Source organism: Microcaecilia unicolor, chromosome 3 (assembly GCF_901765095.1).
Source record: "Microcaecilia unicolor chromosome 3, aMicUni1.1, whole genome shotgun sequence".
In the NCBI taxonomy this organism is placed as follows: domain Eukaryota; kingdom Metazoa; phylum Chordata; class Amphibia; order Gymnophiona; family Siphonopidae; genus Microcaecilia; species Microcaecilia unicolor.
Genome location: NC_044033.1, coordinates 330,233,057 through 330,252,168, shown reverse-complemented (window position 1 = coordinate 330,252,168; position 19,112 = coordinate 330,233,057). Strand labels below are relative to the sequence as shown.

The window sequence follows — 19,112 nt, the reverse complement described above, 5'->3', positions numbered from 1 at the left end:
CACTTTCCCACCAAGTCCGAATCGCTTCCTTCAGGCGTCTGGGAGCCCAACACGCGGTCCCGACTACACCACTAGAGCACCAGAGATTGTAAGACTGGCCTGGTGGGAGGAGGCAGCATTTTAGTGGGGAGGGGGATCTTGCTACTTTTCAGCTTCAGCCAAAACCGGGCAACAAATTTCAGATGTAGATTTGGTTTAAGCCAAAACCAAGACAAGCAGGTTTGGACGCCCTCTAGTAGTGGCTGTAGGTTTCAGTGTAGTAGTGGTTCTCCAGTTTATATGAAAACCTACCTTTTGACAGATCCACTGCCTAGATAGGACTCTGATGAAAAGGCTTTCCCTCCATTTCTGTAATCAGCAGCACAAGAGAAGTATGGAGGTCGGATGCAATCCTCCCTATCCTCTATCTCAAGGCTCGGGGTCAGATAAGGGGAGACAGGAGGAGTCAGGGAGCCACTGAAGTCATCTGTCATGATTCAGACTGCTCCACCTTCTGAAACAGTAAAAAAAAAAAAAATCATTTTTTTTTTTTAAAGATGCACCTAAAGGGAGCAATTCTATAACTGGGCACCACAATTTAGGCACCTAAAATGAACATTAATTCTATAAAGGAATTTGGGCACCAAGATTTTGTTATAGAAAATACTAGCAAAAAATCGGCCTACATTTAGGCATGTCCACTTTATGCCGTGTCAATAGCAGGCACAAGTGGGTGCATCTCAATGTGGCACTTATAGTATTCTATAAGTTACACACGTAAATTTATTTGTTGCATTTGTATCCCACGTTTTCCCACCTATTGCCTGAAAGGCTCCGCTTAACACAAGACTACCTCTACTTCAGGAAGCAGGTGAAAGCTTGGCTCTTCAACCAGGCCTTTAATGGAAGAAGTAACTAACTTGTTAGTCTCACTCACAAACACAAGGAGTGATTTGGGCTGCACATACTGAGCGGGACATGTTTATCCACTCCTACCCTAGCTGAGATGATATTTAACCATCTCTCTGACCTCATGTGCAACTTTCTTCAAATCAGTCACCTTACTTTCTAATTCTTCCTACTTTCTTACTCATTTTATCACAACATCACTTTGTATTTGTTCACATCGGAGTCTGCAAACGCCTCTCCGGTACTATGTAAGCCACATTGAGCCTGCACATAGGTGGGAAAATGTAGGATACAAATGTAACAAATAAATAAAATAAATAAATATGGCAAATATAGGTAAATAGTGTACACACGTGTTAATTCTATGGTGGTTAAACAAATTACATGTTTTTGCTCTTAATTTCTGGAGTAATATCCCAGTACTTCTATCAAATGAAGACTAAAATATAAAGAATGGAGGTTTACTGCTGAAAAATACCACAACAGACACTCATATTTCAATCCCTACTAAAGAACCAGGATCACATGGCTATTCATATGGCTCCAAATTTAAAAGTACTGTTAGACACAGACAATTAATAAACATAAATGTAACATATCCTATGTTCTCATACCTATAGGATATAGTAACGTGAGACGTGTTGTCAAGAAGACAGAAAGAATCAGAGAATGGTTAGACCAACGGTTCCCAAACTGTGCGCCACAGTGAACTCTCAGTGGTGAAGCGGAAAATCCCGACCTCCCTCCTGCCACCACCCAAACCACTACTGCCCCACCCAATCCAGTGTCTGCCTTAGTCCTTTCTTCCCCGCTCCTCCCACACACACCCATCGCTGCCGCCACTGCTGCTTCTCTAGATCAGCAGCAGTAACAGCAAAACAAGCTGCAGTCACACGGTGCCAGACTCTTCATACACGGGGCTGACGATCTTGTCCCCTTGAACATCACTTCCTGTTCCAAGCTACAGCCAGCAGCCGCATGTATGAAGAATCTGGTACCACATGGCTGCAGATAGTTTTGCCACTGCTGCTGCTCATCTAGAAAAGCAGCAGAGACGGGGCCGGGTGTGTGGGGGAAGCAGGGACAGAGAGGATGCAGATGCTGGATTGGGGGGGAGAATCAGAGAGGGGACTTAGGCTGCCTGAAAGTGGGGGAGAAGGAGGGCATAGGTTGAATGAAATTGGCGAGAGAGGGATGGATGGAAGAGAGAGAGGAGGGCAGAGGCTGGGTGAAAGTGGGGAAAGAAGAGGGCAGAGGCTGGATGGAAGGGAGAGAGAGGGACGGCATGCACGGTGTGAAGAGTACAGGAGAAAGAGTAGGGAAGCGCGAGGGGAGGATGAACCCTAAAACCCCACGTCTGCACAGAAGGTCCCAACACCGAAGCCTTGTTCCTCTCAGAGAGAGCAGTTTTTCCCCTTCCCCAGAATGGCCAAGGGACTACAAGTCCCAGCAGCCCTGGGATAGGTCACCTGATAGGGCCAAAGTGCACTCCCCGCACTACAATTCCCATGATCCTAAGGGAGAACAACTGGAGAAGGCTAATTTTGAAGCTAGGAGGCAACTGAAGGAGGGCCCTGAGGAGGAGCTGATGGACTGGCAAAGTGAAAAGGAAAGAGAGGAGTTAGGGGGGGAGAGGGCGATGGAGGAGGAGGAACCAATGGACGTCTCTGCCCTAGCTTGGGTGAAAGGTGAACAGTTGAAAGGGTTGCTTGCGGTCTGGTTCTCTACCTTGGTGCAGACAATTAGTTGAACTCAGACCCATGTGGGAGGTTGCCAGGTGTTAATGCTGGTAAGGAACAGGTGGGGGTCCCTTCAACCTCTGAGAAGATATTGGGAGGAGGGTGAAGGAAACGGGTTGAAGCCAAAGACATTATAAACTGCTTTGTATATTTATGAACTGTGCTCAGAAAAGGACAAGGAGAGCAGTGTGCTACACATATTTGTGAAAAGAGAGTATCTTGATAGCAGAGAGAAGTAGAGGGCCTGCCAGAGTGCGTGCAAGTGCACTCCTTACTTTGTGGGGAGGCAAGGACAGTCGCCCAGCTCCGACTCCAGGTGGTGACAATCCTGACTTTTACTGTGGGTGAGGGCAAGAGGTGGCCCAAGCTGGGGGAGGCCCCTATAAATCCTACATGTTGCCTGGCCTAATAGGTAACTGAGGTGGAAAAGTCAGTGAAAGGGCACTGTGTTGAGCTATGGACCCTGGGCTGCTCTAGGCGACCGCCTAGGGTGAAAGTGAGAGCTGCTATCAGGACTTGAATGCTTGACTTTTTGTAAAAGACAGAAAGGAGAGAGGGAGGAAACAAAACTTTCCAGAGAGAGGAGAAACTAAAAACAACTAACCCTTCTCTTCCCCTGTGAGAGTGTGACAGCAGCATCACAACGGTGATGGTGGATGAAACATGCTACAGATTTGCTTGTGCAAGCAGAATGGCGCTTGGACCTCAGGCAGTGGACCTCTTTCAGCTTGTGAGCTTCGGAATCAACGCCAGCAAAGGTAAGACTCAATGATGCTGAAGGTGGGGTGCTGGGACGGGAGATTTGAGAATGTGCAACCTACGGGCGCTGTGACCCGAGAAAGTTTGGGAACCATTGGGTTAGAAGATGATCAACTAGGACTACTGTTTATTACAGAAACATGGCTTCACCTTAAAAGACGACCCAATCTTACATGTGCTATGTCTACTAGGTTACAAAACAACCCACTTAACCAGGGATAAAAAGAAAGGCGGTGGAGACGCCATTATATACAAATCCTTCTTTCACATGGATATATTTGCAGAATTCTCCTTCTCTTCACTAGAAATGCTAGCCTGCAGAGTATCAGATGAAACATTATAGGGCCAGCTTAGTAGTATATTATTTTATCATCCTCCTGGAAGCCAGAACGAAGTTCAAACTGATTTCATGGATATTGTATCAAATGTTTGTACAAATTTTGTTGTCCATCTATTTTCTTGCTAGATGGATGTTCAGTACCTATGTTTTCCGATATTGGTACTTAGGTGTTTTGCTCGATTCCACCCTGTCTTTCAAGGTCATTTCAAAACTTATCATTAAAACTGTTTTTTTTTTAATGCGGCTACTTTGAAGACTGCAGCATTTACTGTTGTACGAAAACTTTCATACAATTCTGCAGAGTTTTGTTGTTCAACAATTTGATTACTTTAATTCATTGCTTACTGATCTCCCATCATATGTCTTTTACAGATTACCCAAAATTCTGCTCCACGTTTAATTTCTCGTACTTCAAAATTTGACCATATATCCTCAGTACTGATTTCTCTTCATTGGCTTCCGATTGAGATGAGAATTCTGTTCAAAATACTGACTCTTGTATTTAAAGCTATGAAGAATGAGACTCCTGCTGACCTGTTTGCATCCCTTAGGTTGTATAATCCAATGCAAAATCTCTGATCAATGCATAAATATGTACTTGAAGTTCCCTGTTTTTGAACAGTGAGTCTTCTTGGCCTTCACTCATCCACCTTTCAAGTTATTGGTCCAAAGATATGGAATTCGTTACCTTTAGATTTACAAAAAATTAACTCACTACTTTTCTGTTGTGACACACCTGACAGACAATATTCATGTACTAGTAAAAAAGGCCCGTTTCTGACACAAATGAAACGGGCGCTAGCAAGGTTTTCCTCGGAGTGTGTATGTTTGGGAGAGTGTATGTGAGAGTGACTGTTTGAGAGTCAGAGTGAAAGTGTGATTGTGTGAGAGAGAGCGTGAGTCTGGGTGTGAGTGTGTTTGTGAGAGTGTGTGTGTGAGAATGAGAGTGTGTGCAAGTGTGTATGTGAGACACAGTGTGAGTGAGAGTGTGTGTTTGTGGGCGAGAGAGAGAGTGTGTGTGAGACACAGATTCTCTGTTTGAGTGAGTGTATGAGACCAAGCGAGTGTGTGAGTGACTGTGTGGCACATAGAGAGTGAATGTGATACAGTGTGAGACAGAGTGTGTGAGAGTGAGAGTCAGAAAGACATTGTATATGAGAGAGAGAGTGTGAGCCGTGCCCTCCCAATCCATGGCCATCTGTCCCCTGCCCCCTCCATTCATCCTTTTCCAGCAATTCCCCTCTGTCCCTGAGCCCTGCCCTCCCAATCCATGGCCATCCATGTTTGTCTGTCACCTGCCCCCTCCATTCATCCCTATCCAGCATTTCCCCTCTCTGCCTGAGGCCTGCCCTGCAATCCATATCCATCCATGCCCATCTGTCCCCTCCATTCATCCCTATGCAGCAATTCCCCTCTCCCTGAGTCCTGCCCTTCCAATCCATGCCCATCCATGCTCCTCTGTCACCTGGCCCCTCCATTTTTCCCTATCCAGCATTTCCCCTCTCTGCCTGAGGCCTGCTCTGCAATCCATATCCATCCATGCCCATCTGTCCCCTCCATTCATCCCTATCCAGCAATTCCCCTCTCCCTGAGTCCTGCCCTTCCAATCCATGCCCATCCATGCTCATCTGTCACCTGGCCCCTCCATTGTTCCCTATCCAGCATTTCCCCTCTCTGCCTGAGGCCTGCTCTGCAATCCATATCCATCCATGCCCATCTGTCCCCTCCATTCATCCCTATCCAGCAATTCCCCTCTCCCTGAGTCCTGCCCTTCCAATCCATGCCCATCCATGCTCCTCTGTCACCTGGCCCCTCCATATTTCCCTATCCAGCATTTTCCATCTCTGCCTGAGGCCTGCTCTGCAATCCATATCCATCCATGCCCATCTGTCCCCTCCATTCATCCCTATCCAGCAATTCCCCTCTCCCTGAGTCCTGCCCTTCCAATCCATGCTCATCTGTCACCTGGCCCCTCCATTTTTCCCTATCCAGCATTTCCCCTCTCTGCCTGAGGCCTGCTCTGCAATTCATATCCATCCATGCCCATCTGTCCCCTCCATTCATCCCTTTCCAGCAATTCCCCTCTCCCTGAGTCCTGCCCTTCCAATCCATGCCCATCCATGCTCCTCTGTCACCTGGCCCCTCCATTTTTCCCTTTCCAGCAATTTCCCTCTCTCCCTGAGTCCTGCCCTCCCAATCCATGCCCATCCATGCTCCTCTGTCCCCTGCCGCCTCCATTCATCCTTTTCCAGCAAGTCCCCTCTCGCCCTTCCATGATCCCCCCCCCTCGCATCCATGCTACGCTCTCTCCCATGTCCCAGCCTGGCCCGCCCTCTTCTCCCCCCCCCTTCGCATCCATGCCTCGCATCCATGCCCCCCCCTTCGCATCCATGCATCCCCTTTTTTTTTTTTTTTATTCTTTTTAACTTTACCTCCGTGGCGGTTCGTGCAGCGAAGCGTCAGGGAAGGAGGCGGCGCTCCCGACGTCTAGCTTTCCCTTCGCTGTGTTCCGCCTTGTTTTGAAGGCGGAACACAGCGAAGGGAAGGCTAGACGTCGGGAGCGCCGCCTCCTTCCCTGACGTTTCGCTTCCGGATTTGTTTGTTTTGTCGCGAGGGCGGGGCAGAGACGGCAGGCTGAACCCTTCAGCCTCAGCCTGGGAGTGACGTCAGATGGCTTCAAGGCTTCAGGCTTCAAGGCTTCAGGCTTCAAGCTTCCGGCTTCACAGAACGTTGTCTTCAGAACGTTCACGGTGCGTTTTATTATATTAGATATGACACACCAAACACTAAAATTCACAGCTGAACAAAGCATGTCTAAATATCTAGTTGTTTCCTGTAAATTTAGTATGAATTTGCCTATTTCATATGACGCTGTATGCAACACAACAGTCCCAAACAATTCTTCCAATAACCATCTTCTGCTGGACTATACACCTTAGTTAGGGCTAGATGCACTAAAGTCCTTGGAAGAGCCGTTCCCTTACCGATTCCATAGCGAATCGGTAGGGAACGGCCATGCATCAAGGAAACGGAACGCAAATGAGCTGCTCATTGTAGCTCACTTAAATTCTCTATTTCCTTGGAAAACAGTCGGCCAGTCGGCCGGTCGAGCATGCGCCTTAAACCCATCTAAAAAAAAAAGAACAAGCTGCGCTGCGTGTCCCAAGTGCTCGTGAGGGACTTAAAATTTTTTTTTTTTAAGTTATGGCACCTTCGCTATGACTGTGGACGTTCCTGCGCCTCCCGGGTAAAGGAAGATGCTGCGCCGCTCACCCCTGCTGCAGGAAGGCTCCGATGCATATCCTGGCTCAGCCTCCACCCGAGAGCACACCCCAGGCAAGAAAAGTGCAGGAGAGCGCAGTTGAGGACGTCCACGTCTTCAACTCCTGTCCATCCTCCGCCCCTAGGTCTCTCTCAGCCAATCACAGCGCGTTTGGGATGATGGATGTCCTCAACTGCACTCTCCTGCACTTTTCTTGCCTGGGGTAGGCTCTCAGGGGTGGAGGCTGAGCCGGGATCCGCATCGGAGCCTTCCTGCAGCTGCCCGTGGAGGGGGTGAGCGGCGCGGCGTCTTCCATTTCCCGGGCGGCACAGGGACGTCCACAGGCATAGCGAAGGTGCCATTACTTAAAAAAAAAAAAAAAAATTAAGTCCCTCACGAGCACTCGGGACACGCAGCTTGTTCTTTTTTTTTTTTTTAGATGGATGTTAGGTGCTTTCCCACTGGTCTCCATGGGTGCTGTTCACAGCAGCCCCTGCCTAACGAGAGGTGCAGACCTCCCTTTAGGTTTTCCACGGAAAGGGGATCGGAAATCAGTAGTGCATCTCATTATAATATCCTTTGGATCATTTGCAACAGTAGTGCAGTTCATTATAATCAATTGCATTCCGTTTTCGTTAGCTGCTACCGTGACAGGAAAATGCCCTTTTGTGCATGGCACGGTTTACTACTTGCTCGTTCAACTGGCTTGAACCAGTTTAAACCCCACGTTAATGGCTCGTTTTTTTTGGTGCATCTACCCCTTACTTCTTAAGCTCTACCTGTCTCTCACCCATCCACCCCCATCCTGTTAAGACTGTTACTGAAATGCTTTGATGTTTCCTTGCATCTCTCTCACCATCCCACCTCCATCCTGTTAGACTGTCACTGAAATGCTTTGATGTTTCACTTATATATACTGTCATCTACCAACATTCAGCGGCGTTCCTAGGGTGACTGACACCCGGGGCGGATCGCTGATGCGACACCTCCCCCCCCCCCCCCGGCAAAGGGACCCCCCCCCCAGGTGCATTTTTACCTGCTTGGGGGGGGGGGGGGGGTGCCGCGTGCCTGTCAGCTTTGCTCGTTCCCTGCTCCCTCTGCCCCGGAACAGGAAGTAACCTGTTCCGGGGCAGAGAAGGAGCGGAGCCGACAGGCGCGCGCGCGCGCGCGGGGCACCCCCCCCCCCCCAGCGGCGTGCACCCGGGGCGGACCACCCCCACCGCCAACATTTGCTTATTTCCGATCTGATGAAGAAGTGCATCCTTCGAAAGCTAATCAAAAAATGTATTACATTATGTCCAATAAAAAAGGTATCATCTTATTTCTTTTCCTTGTTTTATTTCTAATCTTCTTAAGCTCAGAATTTATGCACCTTAAGTCGTGCCACTGGGTACTGGTATTGTTAGTAATTTCCTGTCCCACCTGCCTTAGATGGTAGATACTAGATCCAGAATGAGTTTTCTCCTCCAAGCCAAGATTTTAACTCTTGCTCTTTTTCTCACTTTCCCTTCGTCCCCAGACCCTTTTCCTGGCGCTGATCAGGCTCTGCTTTCCGCCTGGTCCCTATCTCTACCCGGTACCTCTCTGCGACTGCCTCAGCCGCAGGACTTTGTGGGGTTTTTTTTTTTCGTCAAAAACGCGCCAATGCCAGAGTCAGCACGGCTCCCCCTCCGGTCTGCTCCGGTTAGTTTTGCCAGTTGCTGAGATATCAAGACACACGCATCCGGCTGCCATCACACTGAGCAGCCCAGGTCTTCCCTCCTCGTGGTCTGCTGCCGATCTCTCCCTCTCTCTCCAACCTGTCAGCGATCCGTCACCTCTCTCCCCCAATTCCCCACCCCTCCCCCAATTCTACCATCAAACTCATACCTACAGACGCCCACCACCGATCCCGCAACTTTCTTTCTGTTGTGCCCCAGCGCCGCCTTTGATGCAACCTCTCTCTTTTGGATACGTCTTCCTTCCCTTGCAAGAAAGTTCTCACAGATTCACGGACGGGACGGAGCCGGGCAGCAGGACGCGGGAGTATTGAAAAAGTTACGTCAGAGGAGGGCGGGACATCATGCCGCAGCAGGAAAGATGCGGAGCCTGTCGCTGCCAAGGAAGTTAATATTAAGAACGGCAGTTGAAGCCAGTAGGCGGAGTCACAAGTACACCCAAACAATAGCAAACGCTATTGAAAATGAAAGTAATAGTAAAAGATTATTAGAAATAAAGGACTGCCTGTATGCGTGGTCCGTCTGTAAAAAGTAAAAAAACACTGTTGGAGGTGGAGGACAAAAGATCTTTTTTTTTAACTTGACAGCTTTTTTTTTAAATTTATTTGAAAGGTTCTCATAAATATCATGAAATCAAAACTGAATATCACTAAAACAGCTTCAAAAATTATTGTAGCTGGTGGAAACAGCACTAATAAATGCTGTATTCTTCGAAGACAAGCAGGCTGATATTCTCACAAGTGGGTGACGTCCCCGGAGGACTTTAAAGCAAAATCTAAAAATCTCTTTAACTGCGTTCCGTCGCGCGAGCGATCGCACCGCGCATGCGCGCACACATCCTCCCGCTCGCCGCGCGGACACACCCCTCAGTTCTTCTTTTTCCGCGTCTGAGGAGACACGGAGTTCGTTAGTGCTTCGTGTTTTCTTCAGGTCCTCGGAGTTAAATCTCTTTTTTATTTTACCCTTTGAGTGTTCTTTATTTTTTTCATTTGTACTTTCTCATGGCAGGCTCATTGTGGCTTACATATACAGGTACTTTTTGTACCTGGGGCAAGGAAAGGTTAAGTAATTGCTGTGCCTGAAATGAGAATCAAAACTTATAAGTTTTTCTTTATAAGTTTCTTTTTTCTTATTAAACAAGAGTGTGCTGGTAAATTGTTATCTGTGGGCTCTCTCTCGCCAGCAAAGTAAAAGAGAATTCAGGAGGCCAAGCCCACATTTTAGGATCCATTTGTTAAAGTCCCAGAATTCTTTAAAACTTAACAAATGGTTCTCGAGAGCTGTGAGAGCCTGTTCCAGCACACCACTGTCTTTAAGCCTTGTACCTGCTGCAACCGGATGCATCGAGTGAGTCTCCACCCGCCTCGGCGCCTCCTGCTTTGCAGGTCATTCGGGCGCATCGGCGGATGTGTCTTGGGCCGGATCATCTCCCTGAGAAGTGCAAGTAGTGTCTCAAAGACGAGACGTATGCTACTTGCCAGGGATGCCCAAAGGAGATCAATTTTTGAGTCCGATAGAGACTGATGCACGCTGGGTACAGTGATGCATCGAGTGGGTCTCCACCTGCCTCGGCGCCTCCTGCTTTGCTCCCTCTGTTATGGAGGTATCCTGGCATCGGACGTCGGTACCATGGGTACCATCGGTACCAGATGTCATGGGTACCATCGGTACCATGGGTACCATCGGTACCAGGTATCATGGGCACCATCGGTACCGGGTATCATGGGTACCATCGGTACCAGGTATCATCGGTACCATGGGTACCATCGGTACCGGGTATCATGGGTACCATCGGTACCATGTGTACCATCGGTACCGTCGGTACCGGGTATCATGGGTACCATCGGTACCAGATGTCATGGGTACCATCGATACCAGATATCATGACTATCATCGGTACCAGGTACCATCAGTACCATGGGTACCATTGGTACCAGGTATCATGGGTACCATCGATACCGGGGGTCATCGGTACCATGTGTACCATCGGTACCGTCGGTGCCATGGGTACTATCAGTACCATCGGTCCCATCTCTGTTATGGACACGCAAGTCATCTGGCAGTCTGGTTTCGATTCCCCAGCATTTCCAGATTCTGCCCTCGGCTTCGGTACCATGGGTACCATTGGATGCCATTGGTGCTAGCGCTTCCTGCGGCATCTAGCTTTTCACCTGGGATTAGATCTCCTTCACCGATGCTGCCTCTGGTATTGGTGTTCGCAGCCTACTGGGTCGATTCTCCTTCACTGGAGTCGTCTGGAGAGTCAACTTCTCGACCCCGTCGTAGAGGTTACCGCGCCTCCATGTCGGACGGGTTTGGATCTGAGCTGCTCTGTTTGAGTAGTTAGCTCAATTCAATGATGGCTCATCTGATGAACATGAAGGTCATGGGGTTTTCTCTGCTGAGAATTCTCTAGATCTTCTATCTGTCTCGACACATTACAGTGGAGATTGTGAATCAGCCCAAGGCCCCAGATGCTCGAGGTCCTGGACTATCCATCTTCACCTAAGTCTTTTGCCACATGATACAAGAAGACTGAATCCCTCTATCGGATCCACGGGGAACCCAGTTTCATTAGGCCTCAGTTACCTCATGATTTTGCGGTGGTGGATTCTGCTCTCAGAACAGATAGGAGTTCTAAGAACTTGCTTCGGCGCCCCCGGGGCCAGAGCATACATCCTTAGCCTCTTTTGGGAGAATGGCGTACCAGGCTGGCATGATCGCGTCCAAAATCAAGTCCTGCCAGAACTTTACGAGCATTCCCACCGGAGTAGGCTAAACCTTTTCACCAGGTGGTCAGGTAGCACACGGTGTGTCGCAGTATCCTGTCCAGGGGCATTTTCGACACTTGTAATGTAACATCTAGATTTCTGCTCTAGGTATAGTGATGCGCAGACTCTCATGACTGCGTGCCTCTCACCTGGAGGAGGGGACTCAGCAGAAAATTGTAGATATTCTGTGCAGGGCAGATCGTAAAGAACGTAATTTATTAAACAATTAAAAATATAATAAAAAATAATCTAATATAATAAAACGCACCGTGAACGTTCTACTGAGGACAACGTTCTGAAGCCATCTGACGTCACTCCCTGGTTCGTGGGTTCGTGGGGTTCGTGGCGTTCGTGGTGTGAAGCCATCCAGCCGTCTCTGCCCCGCCCTCGCGCCTAAACAAACAAATACGGAAGCGAAGCGTCAGGGAAGGAGGCGGCGCTCCCGACGTCTAGCCTTCCCTTCGCTGTGTTCCGCCTTCAAAACAAGGCGGAACACAGCGAAGGGAAAGCTAGACGTCGGGAGCGCCGCCTCCTTCCCTGACGCTTCGCTGCACGAACCGCCACGGAGGTGAAGTTAAAAAGAATAAAAAAAAAAAAAAGGGATGCATGGATGCGAAGGGGGGGGGGGGGGGCATGGATGCGAGGCATGGATGCGAAGGGGGGGGAGGCATGGATGCGAACGGGGGGGGGGGGGGGAGAAGAGGGCGGGCCAGGCTGGGACATGGGAGAGAGAGTAGCATGGATGCGAGGGGGGGGGGGGTCATGGAAGGGCGAGAGGGGACTTGCTGGAAAAGGATGAATGGAGGCGGCAGGGGACAGAGGAGCATGGATGGGCATGGATTGGGAGGGCAGGACTCAGGGAGAGAGGGAAATTGCTGGAAAGGGATGAATGGAGGGGGCAGGGGACAGAGGAGCATGGATGGGCATGGATTGGGAGGGCAGGACTCAGGGAGAGAGGGAAATTGCTGGATAGGGAAAAATGGAGGGGCCAGGTGACAGATGAGCATGGATGGGCATGGATTGGAAGGGCAGGACTCAGGGAGAGGGGAATTGCTGGATAGGGATGAATGGAGGGGACAGATGGGCATGGATGGATATGGGTTGCAGAGCAGGCCTCAGGCAGAGAGGGGAAATGCTGGATAGGGAAAAATGGAGGGGCCAGGTGACAGAGGAGCATGGATGGGCATGGATTGGAAGGGCAGGACTCAGGGAGAGGGGAATTGCTGGATAGGGATGAATGGAGGGGACAGATGGGCATGGATGGATATGGATTGCAGAGCAGGCCTCAGGCAGAGAGGGAAAATGCTGGATAGGGAAAAATGGAGGGGGCAGGTGACAGACAAACATGGATGGCCATGGATTGGGAGGGCAGGGCTCAGGGACAGAGGGGAATTGCTGGAAAAGGATGAATGGAGGGGGCAGGGGACAGATGGCCATGGATTGGGAGGGCACGGCTCACACTGTCTCTCTCATATACAATGTCTTTCTGACTCTCACTCTCACACACTCTGTCTCACACAGTATCACATTCACTCTCTATGTGCCACACAGTCACTCACACACTCGCTTGGTGTCATACACTCACTCTCACAGAGAATCTGTGTCTCACACACACTCTGTCTCTTGCCCACACACACACACTCTCTCTCACACTGTGTCTCACATACACACACTCTCATTCTCACACACACTCTCTCACAAACACACTCACACCCAGAGTCACTCTCTCTCTCTCTCTCACACACTCACACTTTCACTCTGACTCTCAAACACTCACTCTCACATACACTCTCCCAAACATACACACTCCAAGGAAAACCTTGCTAGCGCCCGTTTCATTTGTGTCAGAAACGGGCCTTTTTTACTAGTAATAATATAAATACATATGAAAAGTAAGCCCGACACAGGCCGTGTTTCGCCCAGCAAGGGCTGCTTCAGGGGCTACAAGAAATCATAACATAGATATAATTATTATAATTACTCTTCTAAAATCATAATACGGTCACATGTATATTAAAAAAAATTAAATATATATATATTCCATAAATACACATGGAAAGAAACATATATCAAGATTCACTATAGATATGTATATGTCCATAACACCAAAACCCACAAACAAAACATCTAAATATATATGTGTATATAGTCAGACAAGTATAATAAAACTTAAATATACATGTATATACTAAAAATCATATTAAAAAATCATCATCACATCCATATGAACTACACATATATATATATATTTTATTTTATAAAAAACATATATAATAAAACAAACTACATATATATATATATATATTTATTCTTAAAAAGTAGCATGAGAGACTTACAAGAAAATAACATGGAAGACTTATATAGTATACACCCACCTACACAAAAATCCTTTCAAGTTGGAAAAATAATAAGCAATTTGCAATAATGCACTGTAAAGAAAAAAAAAAAAAAAAAAAGGGGGAAAAAGAAAATTATTAAACAAAGAGTAAATCAAAAATCAAAAATCAGAAATACAAATAAACTGGTGAAGAGCATATCCTAAAACGGGAACTCACATATGCTAGCAATCCCAGTATGAAAAAACAGCTCTTCGAGAGGGCCAAATCAACATAACCTAAAAAAATAATAAAAAAATATATATATGATAATATAAATATTAATTCATATACAGATCAATAATATTATCAACATCATTCTTGTAAGGGGCTCAAATGTGATTTCAAAAGATGCTTACTGGCGCACAATTAAAAATCATATATCTAGTTGCAAAAAGAGTAAAGAGATAATCATTTTATACTCCACAACTCCGATATACGGGTATTACTGCTGCTAATAGTATCGCTAAACAATCGCCATCGGGAAAATTATATCAGCTAAACTTCTTTCATACCATCTATCTAGTTTCTCCGTCGGAAAAATATATATATATATATATAGATAGGCTAGGCTTCTATCGAGCGTCTCTGAGGAAGGTTAAAATACGCAAAACAATATATATATATATCTCTCAAACATCCGGGGTGAGTTACATATCTTATATCAATGGTGATTCAACAAACCGGCAAACGTCGAAAAATCTCTAATAAGAAATACTTACATCCAATCTATCTGGCGTCTCTTGCCTCTGAAGAAAGCCGAAACACACGCGAACAAAATACAGGAAGTTAAATACTATCGAGCGTCTCTGAGGAAGGTTAAAATACGCAAAACAATATATATATATCTCAAACATCCGGGGTGAGTTACATATCTTATATCAATGGTGATGCAACAAACCGGCAAACGTCGAAAAAACTCTAATAAGAAATACTTACATCCAATCTATCTGGCGTCTCTTGCCTCTGAAGAAAGCCGAAAAACGCGCGAAAAAAATACAGGAAGTTAAATACAGGATCTCCGGGTTAAAGTTCATGGTGTGGTACCACAACCAACGGGGGAAACAACGTGAAAAGGAATGTCATAACTAAACCGAGGGGGTCCAGAGGAAAAAAGTTAAAAAGAAAGTATGCTCTGCGATACTTAGTTAAAAAGAACAATAATATATATCGTATATCTTACGTGACATCCAAATATACAGACTGAAGTATAAATAACAGCGCAAAACGTTAAAAGATAATACCATATAATGCAACAATAAAAATAAAAATACAAATAAAAAGTCAGAGGATATCTCAGTAGTACTTAAAAAATGATAAAAGAATTTCTGTGTGGTGGATGTTAAACATATCTATATCAGGTCAAATATATCTAATGGCATAAACGTCTAATATGTAAAAGTCATAAGAAAACCGAAAGGTCTGTCTCAGAATTCAGACCATAGGGATGAAGAGTATTTAAATCATATATAAATTCATGTTCCTTGCGTAGCAAGTGAATATCAACTGGTCCCCCTCTTAATCTATTCTTATGGACATAGATCACACAAAACTTATATTCTTCAAATCCATGGCCTAAATCAATAGAATGCTGTACCAATGGTTTATCTAAAGATTTCCTTTTTAATGCACTTTTGTGTTCTATGATCCTAGTCTTTAGTTTCCTTTTTGTTTTCCCTATGTAAACAAGGTTACATGGGCATATGGCTGTATATATGACTCCACTTGTTTGACAATTTGTAAACTCATAAAGTTTGATCTCTTTATTAGCTGATTTTATAAATAGATTCCTAGTTTTGACATTAACATTGCACACTGAGCATTTGCCACATGGATAATGGCCACTAGGGCGACTGTTTAGTGGTGCATCAATTTCAGGTAATGTGGATGGTACTAAGAGATCTCTAAGATTCTTCTCTCTTTTGTAAGCCACAATCAGTTTCTTTTGTTCAAATACCTCTAAATTAGCAAGCAAATGCCAATGCTTTTTGATAATATTAACAATAGGTTTAGACATATTTGTGTATGGTAGTGTACAAACAATCTTCTCATTACTAATTCTGTGAGCAGGCTTCAATAGTGTTTCTCTTGAAATGCCAGAGGTTTTTTCTAAACCTTCTCGTATGCATTTTGATGGATATCCTTTCTCTATGAAGCGTTTGGATATATCTTTCGATCTTAGTGTATATGTGCTAGAGTCTGAACATAGCCGCTTTAACCTAAGAAATTGACTATAAGGTAAATTTGTTTTAAGACTTTTGCTATGGCAACTCTCATAATTTAAATATTTGTTGACATCTGTTGGTTTTCGATAGATATCTGTTACAAATCTATTTTGAAGAATACTAATATTTATATCCAAGAAAGGAATACTTTTGTTACTGTAATTCATTTGAAATTTTAAATTGACATCCATAGTATTTAAACAATTGTAGAAATCTTTCAACTCACTCTCTGTACCTTTCCAAATCAAAAAAATGTCGTCTATGTATCTTTTCCACAGACATATTTTATCTATATGTTGATTTTTTGATATGAATTTCTCCTCAAAGCGTGCTACATATAAATTAGCAATGGATGGTGCAAATGTAGAGCCCATAGCTATGCCTTTAATCTGTTGATAAAACTTACCATTAAACAAAAAGAAATTCTTAGTTAGTGCTAGAGTGGCCAGCTCAGTCACATATTGTACTGGAATCCTAGGATGTTTGTCACATTTAATCAATTCTTCTTGTATGATATCTATAGATTCATCTTGTGGGATATTGGTGTATAAACTTTCTACATCTAAAGTAGCTAGAATCATGTCTTTGCTTGGAGTAATTTTATCTAGTGTATTAATCATATCTACCAAATCTCGTGTATATGATGGAATTTTATAAACCAGAGGACGCAAAAATTTATCTATAAAGATGGATAATGGTTCTAATAATGAGCCACAGGCAGAAACTATAGGTCTGCCTGGGGGTTTGGACAAGGATTTATGTATCTTGGGTAGAATATATATGGTTGGTATAGTTGGTTCTTTAACAACCAAAAAATTAGCCTCCTTTTGTGTTAAATATTGTGCTTTTATACCTATTTCTACCAAAATGGAAATTTCATTCTGAATATCCTTTGTCGGATCTTTTTTCAAAATTTTATAGAAAGTTGGATCACTCAATTGTCTTTGGATTTCATGAATGTAGTCGTCCCTGTTCATTACGACTATGGCTCCCCCTTTGTCCGCAGGTTTTATAATAATATTTCTATCTTTTTGTAGAGTTTTAACTGCCACTTTCTCTTCTTTAGTCAAATTGTAAAAGGCCCTTTGCTTTCCTTGTTTCTCTAATGCTGTTATTTCATTAAGCACTACAGTCTCATAGGTTTGTATTAAATGATGGACATTACCAGGCGGGAGCCATTTGCTGTTTTGCTTGACTATTGAATGGTCAGTGTAGTCCGACGGATTTTTGGAGAAAAATTCCATAATTCTCAATTTTCGTATAAACTTAAAAAATTCCACCCGAGTTTTAAATGCATTGTATTTCGGTGTAGGTATAAATGATAGTCCTTTACTTAGGACTCTCTCTTCTATATTGGTTAATTCTCTTCCTGAAATATTATATACTGTACTCAATACTTGCTTATGTTTTCCTGTCCATACTTGTTGAAAGAAAAGCCACCCCTTCCTCTGCCTCTACCACGGCCCCTTCCTCGATACGATAAATATCCTCTAGGATATTCTGAGGTAGAGGTCCCAGTGGTAGATTTCTTCTTCCAAAGTTGGTCTAAGTGATGCATTTGTTTGTTAATATTAATTCTTGGAGGTGTTGTGTACAGGGAGGCAGACGGATCGAATACCTCATCGTGATCACTTCTAGGGCGTTTCCTTTCTCTGATGGTTTGTGGACTTATAGGGAAATTGTTCCCTATTGCTTTATTATATAGTGCATTATGATTCACTATTTTACGAGAGTGGTCTATCTGTCTATTCGAATATGCTTCGGTCAAAGCCCCTATCACTCCTTATCCAGTATCTTGGGGTCTCAATGTCATTTTCATCCAGCTGCTGCAACCTCAATTCGGGCCACTGGATTCCTGCCATCTGAAGTATTGGACCTGGAAGGTCATTTTCCTTGGTGGCTGTTCCTTCAACTCGTAAAGTCGGTGAGCTTCAGACTCTAGTAGCTCAAGCGCCTTACCTTACTTCTCATCTTAACAGAGTAGTTCTCCGCATGCAGCCAAAGTTCTTACTGGCGGTGGTATCAGAGTACCATCTGATCCAGTCAATTGTCTTGCCAACATTCTTTCTCCCTCATCTTACAAGCCCTGGCGAAAGCAAGCTGCGCACTTTTTACGTGGAGCGGACGAGCCCCTTCAGACAGTCCGCCCAGTTGTTTATTTCTTTTAATGCCAGTTGCTGTCGGAAACCGCACCATTTCTTCTTGGCTAGCAGATTGCATCTCCTTCGTTTTTGTCCAAGCTGGACTGACTCTAGAGGGCCATGTCACGGCTCACAAAATTAGAGCCATGGCTGAGTCGGTGGCTCATCTAAGATCAGTCACTATTGAAGAGATCTGCAAGGCTGCGGTGTGGTCATCAGTCCACACATTCACATTTCACTACTGCCTTCAGCAGGATAGCCGACACGACAGTCGGTTTGGGCAGTCGGGGCTGCAGAACTTATTTGGGGTTTAGAATCCAACTCCAACCCTCCTAGGCCCATTTTTGTTCTGTTCCAGGCTACACTCATTTAGATGTTTCTTCTTTTCAGGTCAATTTTTATTCTGGCCTCGCCGTTGTGAGATTCAATTGACCACTGTTTGTTGTGTTGTGTAAGCCTGGAAGCTAGGGATACCCCACTTGTGAGAATATCAGCCTGCTTGTCTTCGGAGAAAGAGTAGTTACTTACCTGTAACAGGTGTTCTCCGAAGACAGCAGGCTGCATATTCTCACAAACCCTCCCACCTCCCCTTTTGGAATTGTCTCCTTCATCTTTTGGATTTAACTGAGGGGCGTGTCTGCGCGACGAGCGGGAGGATGTGTGCGCGCATGCGCGGTGCGATTGTTCGCGCGACGGAACGCCGTTAAAGAGATTTTTAGATTTTGCTTTAAAGTCCTCCGGGGCCGACGTGACGTCACCCACTTGTGAGAATATGCAGCCTGCTGTCTTCGGAGAACACCTGTTACAGGTAAGTAACTACTCTTTTTATGCTCATTTTCTACACTGTTCTATACAATACAGTAATGGCCAAATTTCAGTGAGGATATCCTGTTT

The 19,112-nt window shown here is 45.3% G+C and overlaps 1 protein-coding gene across 2 annotated transcripts in view; it reads right to left on the bottom strand.

The window, feature by feature from the left end:
- MMS22L (MMS22 like, DNA repair protein) overlaps nucleotides 1-9,019 on the bottom strand; it is a 105,062-nt gene extending 96,043 nt beyond the window's left edge. Inside the window, exons 1-2 of one of the 2 annotated variants that reach the window (XM_030198403.1) lie at nucleotides 8,858-9,019; nucleotides 292-493 (exon numbers count right to left, since the gene is read on the bottom strand). In XM_030198403.1, coding sequence (XP_030054263.1) covers nucleotides 292-473 — 182 coding nt within the window. In that variant the 5' untranslated portion in view covers nucleotides 474-493; nucleotides 8,858-9,019. Of the gene's footprint in view, nucleotides 1-291; nucleotides 494-8,410; nucleotides 8,479-8,857 lie in introns of those variants that run through there. The other variant, XM_030198405.1, reaches the window with a different exon arrangement.
- Between the last annotated feature and the right edge of the window lie 10,093 nt (nucleotides 9,020-19,112).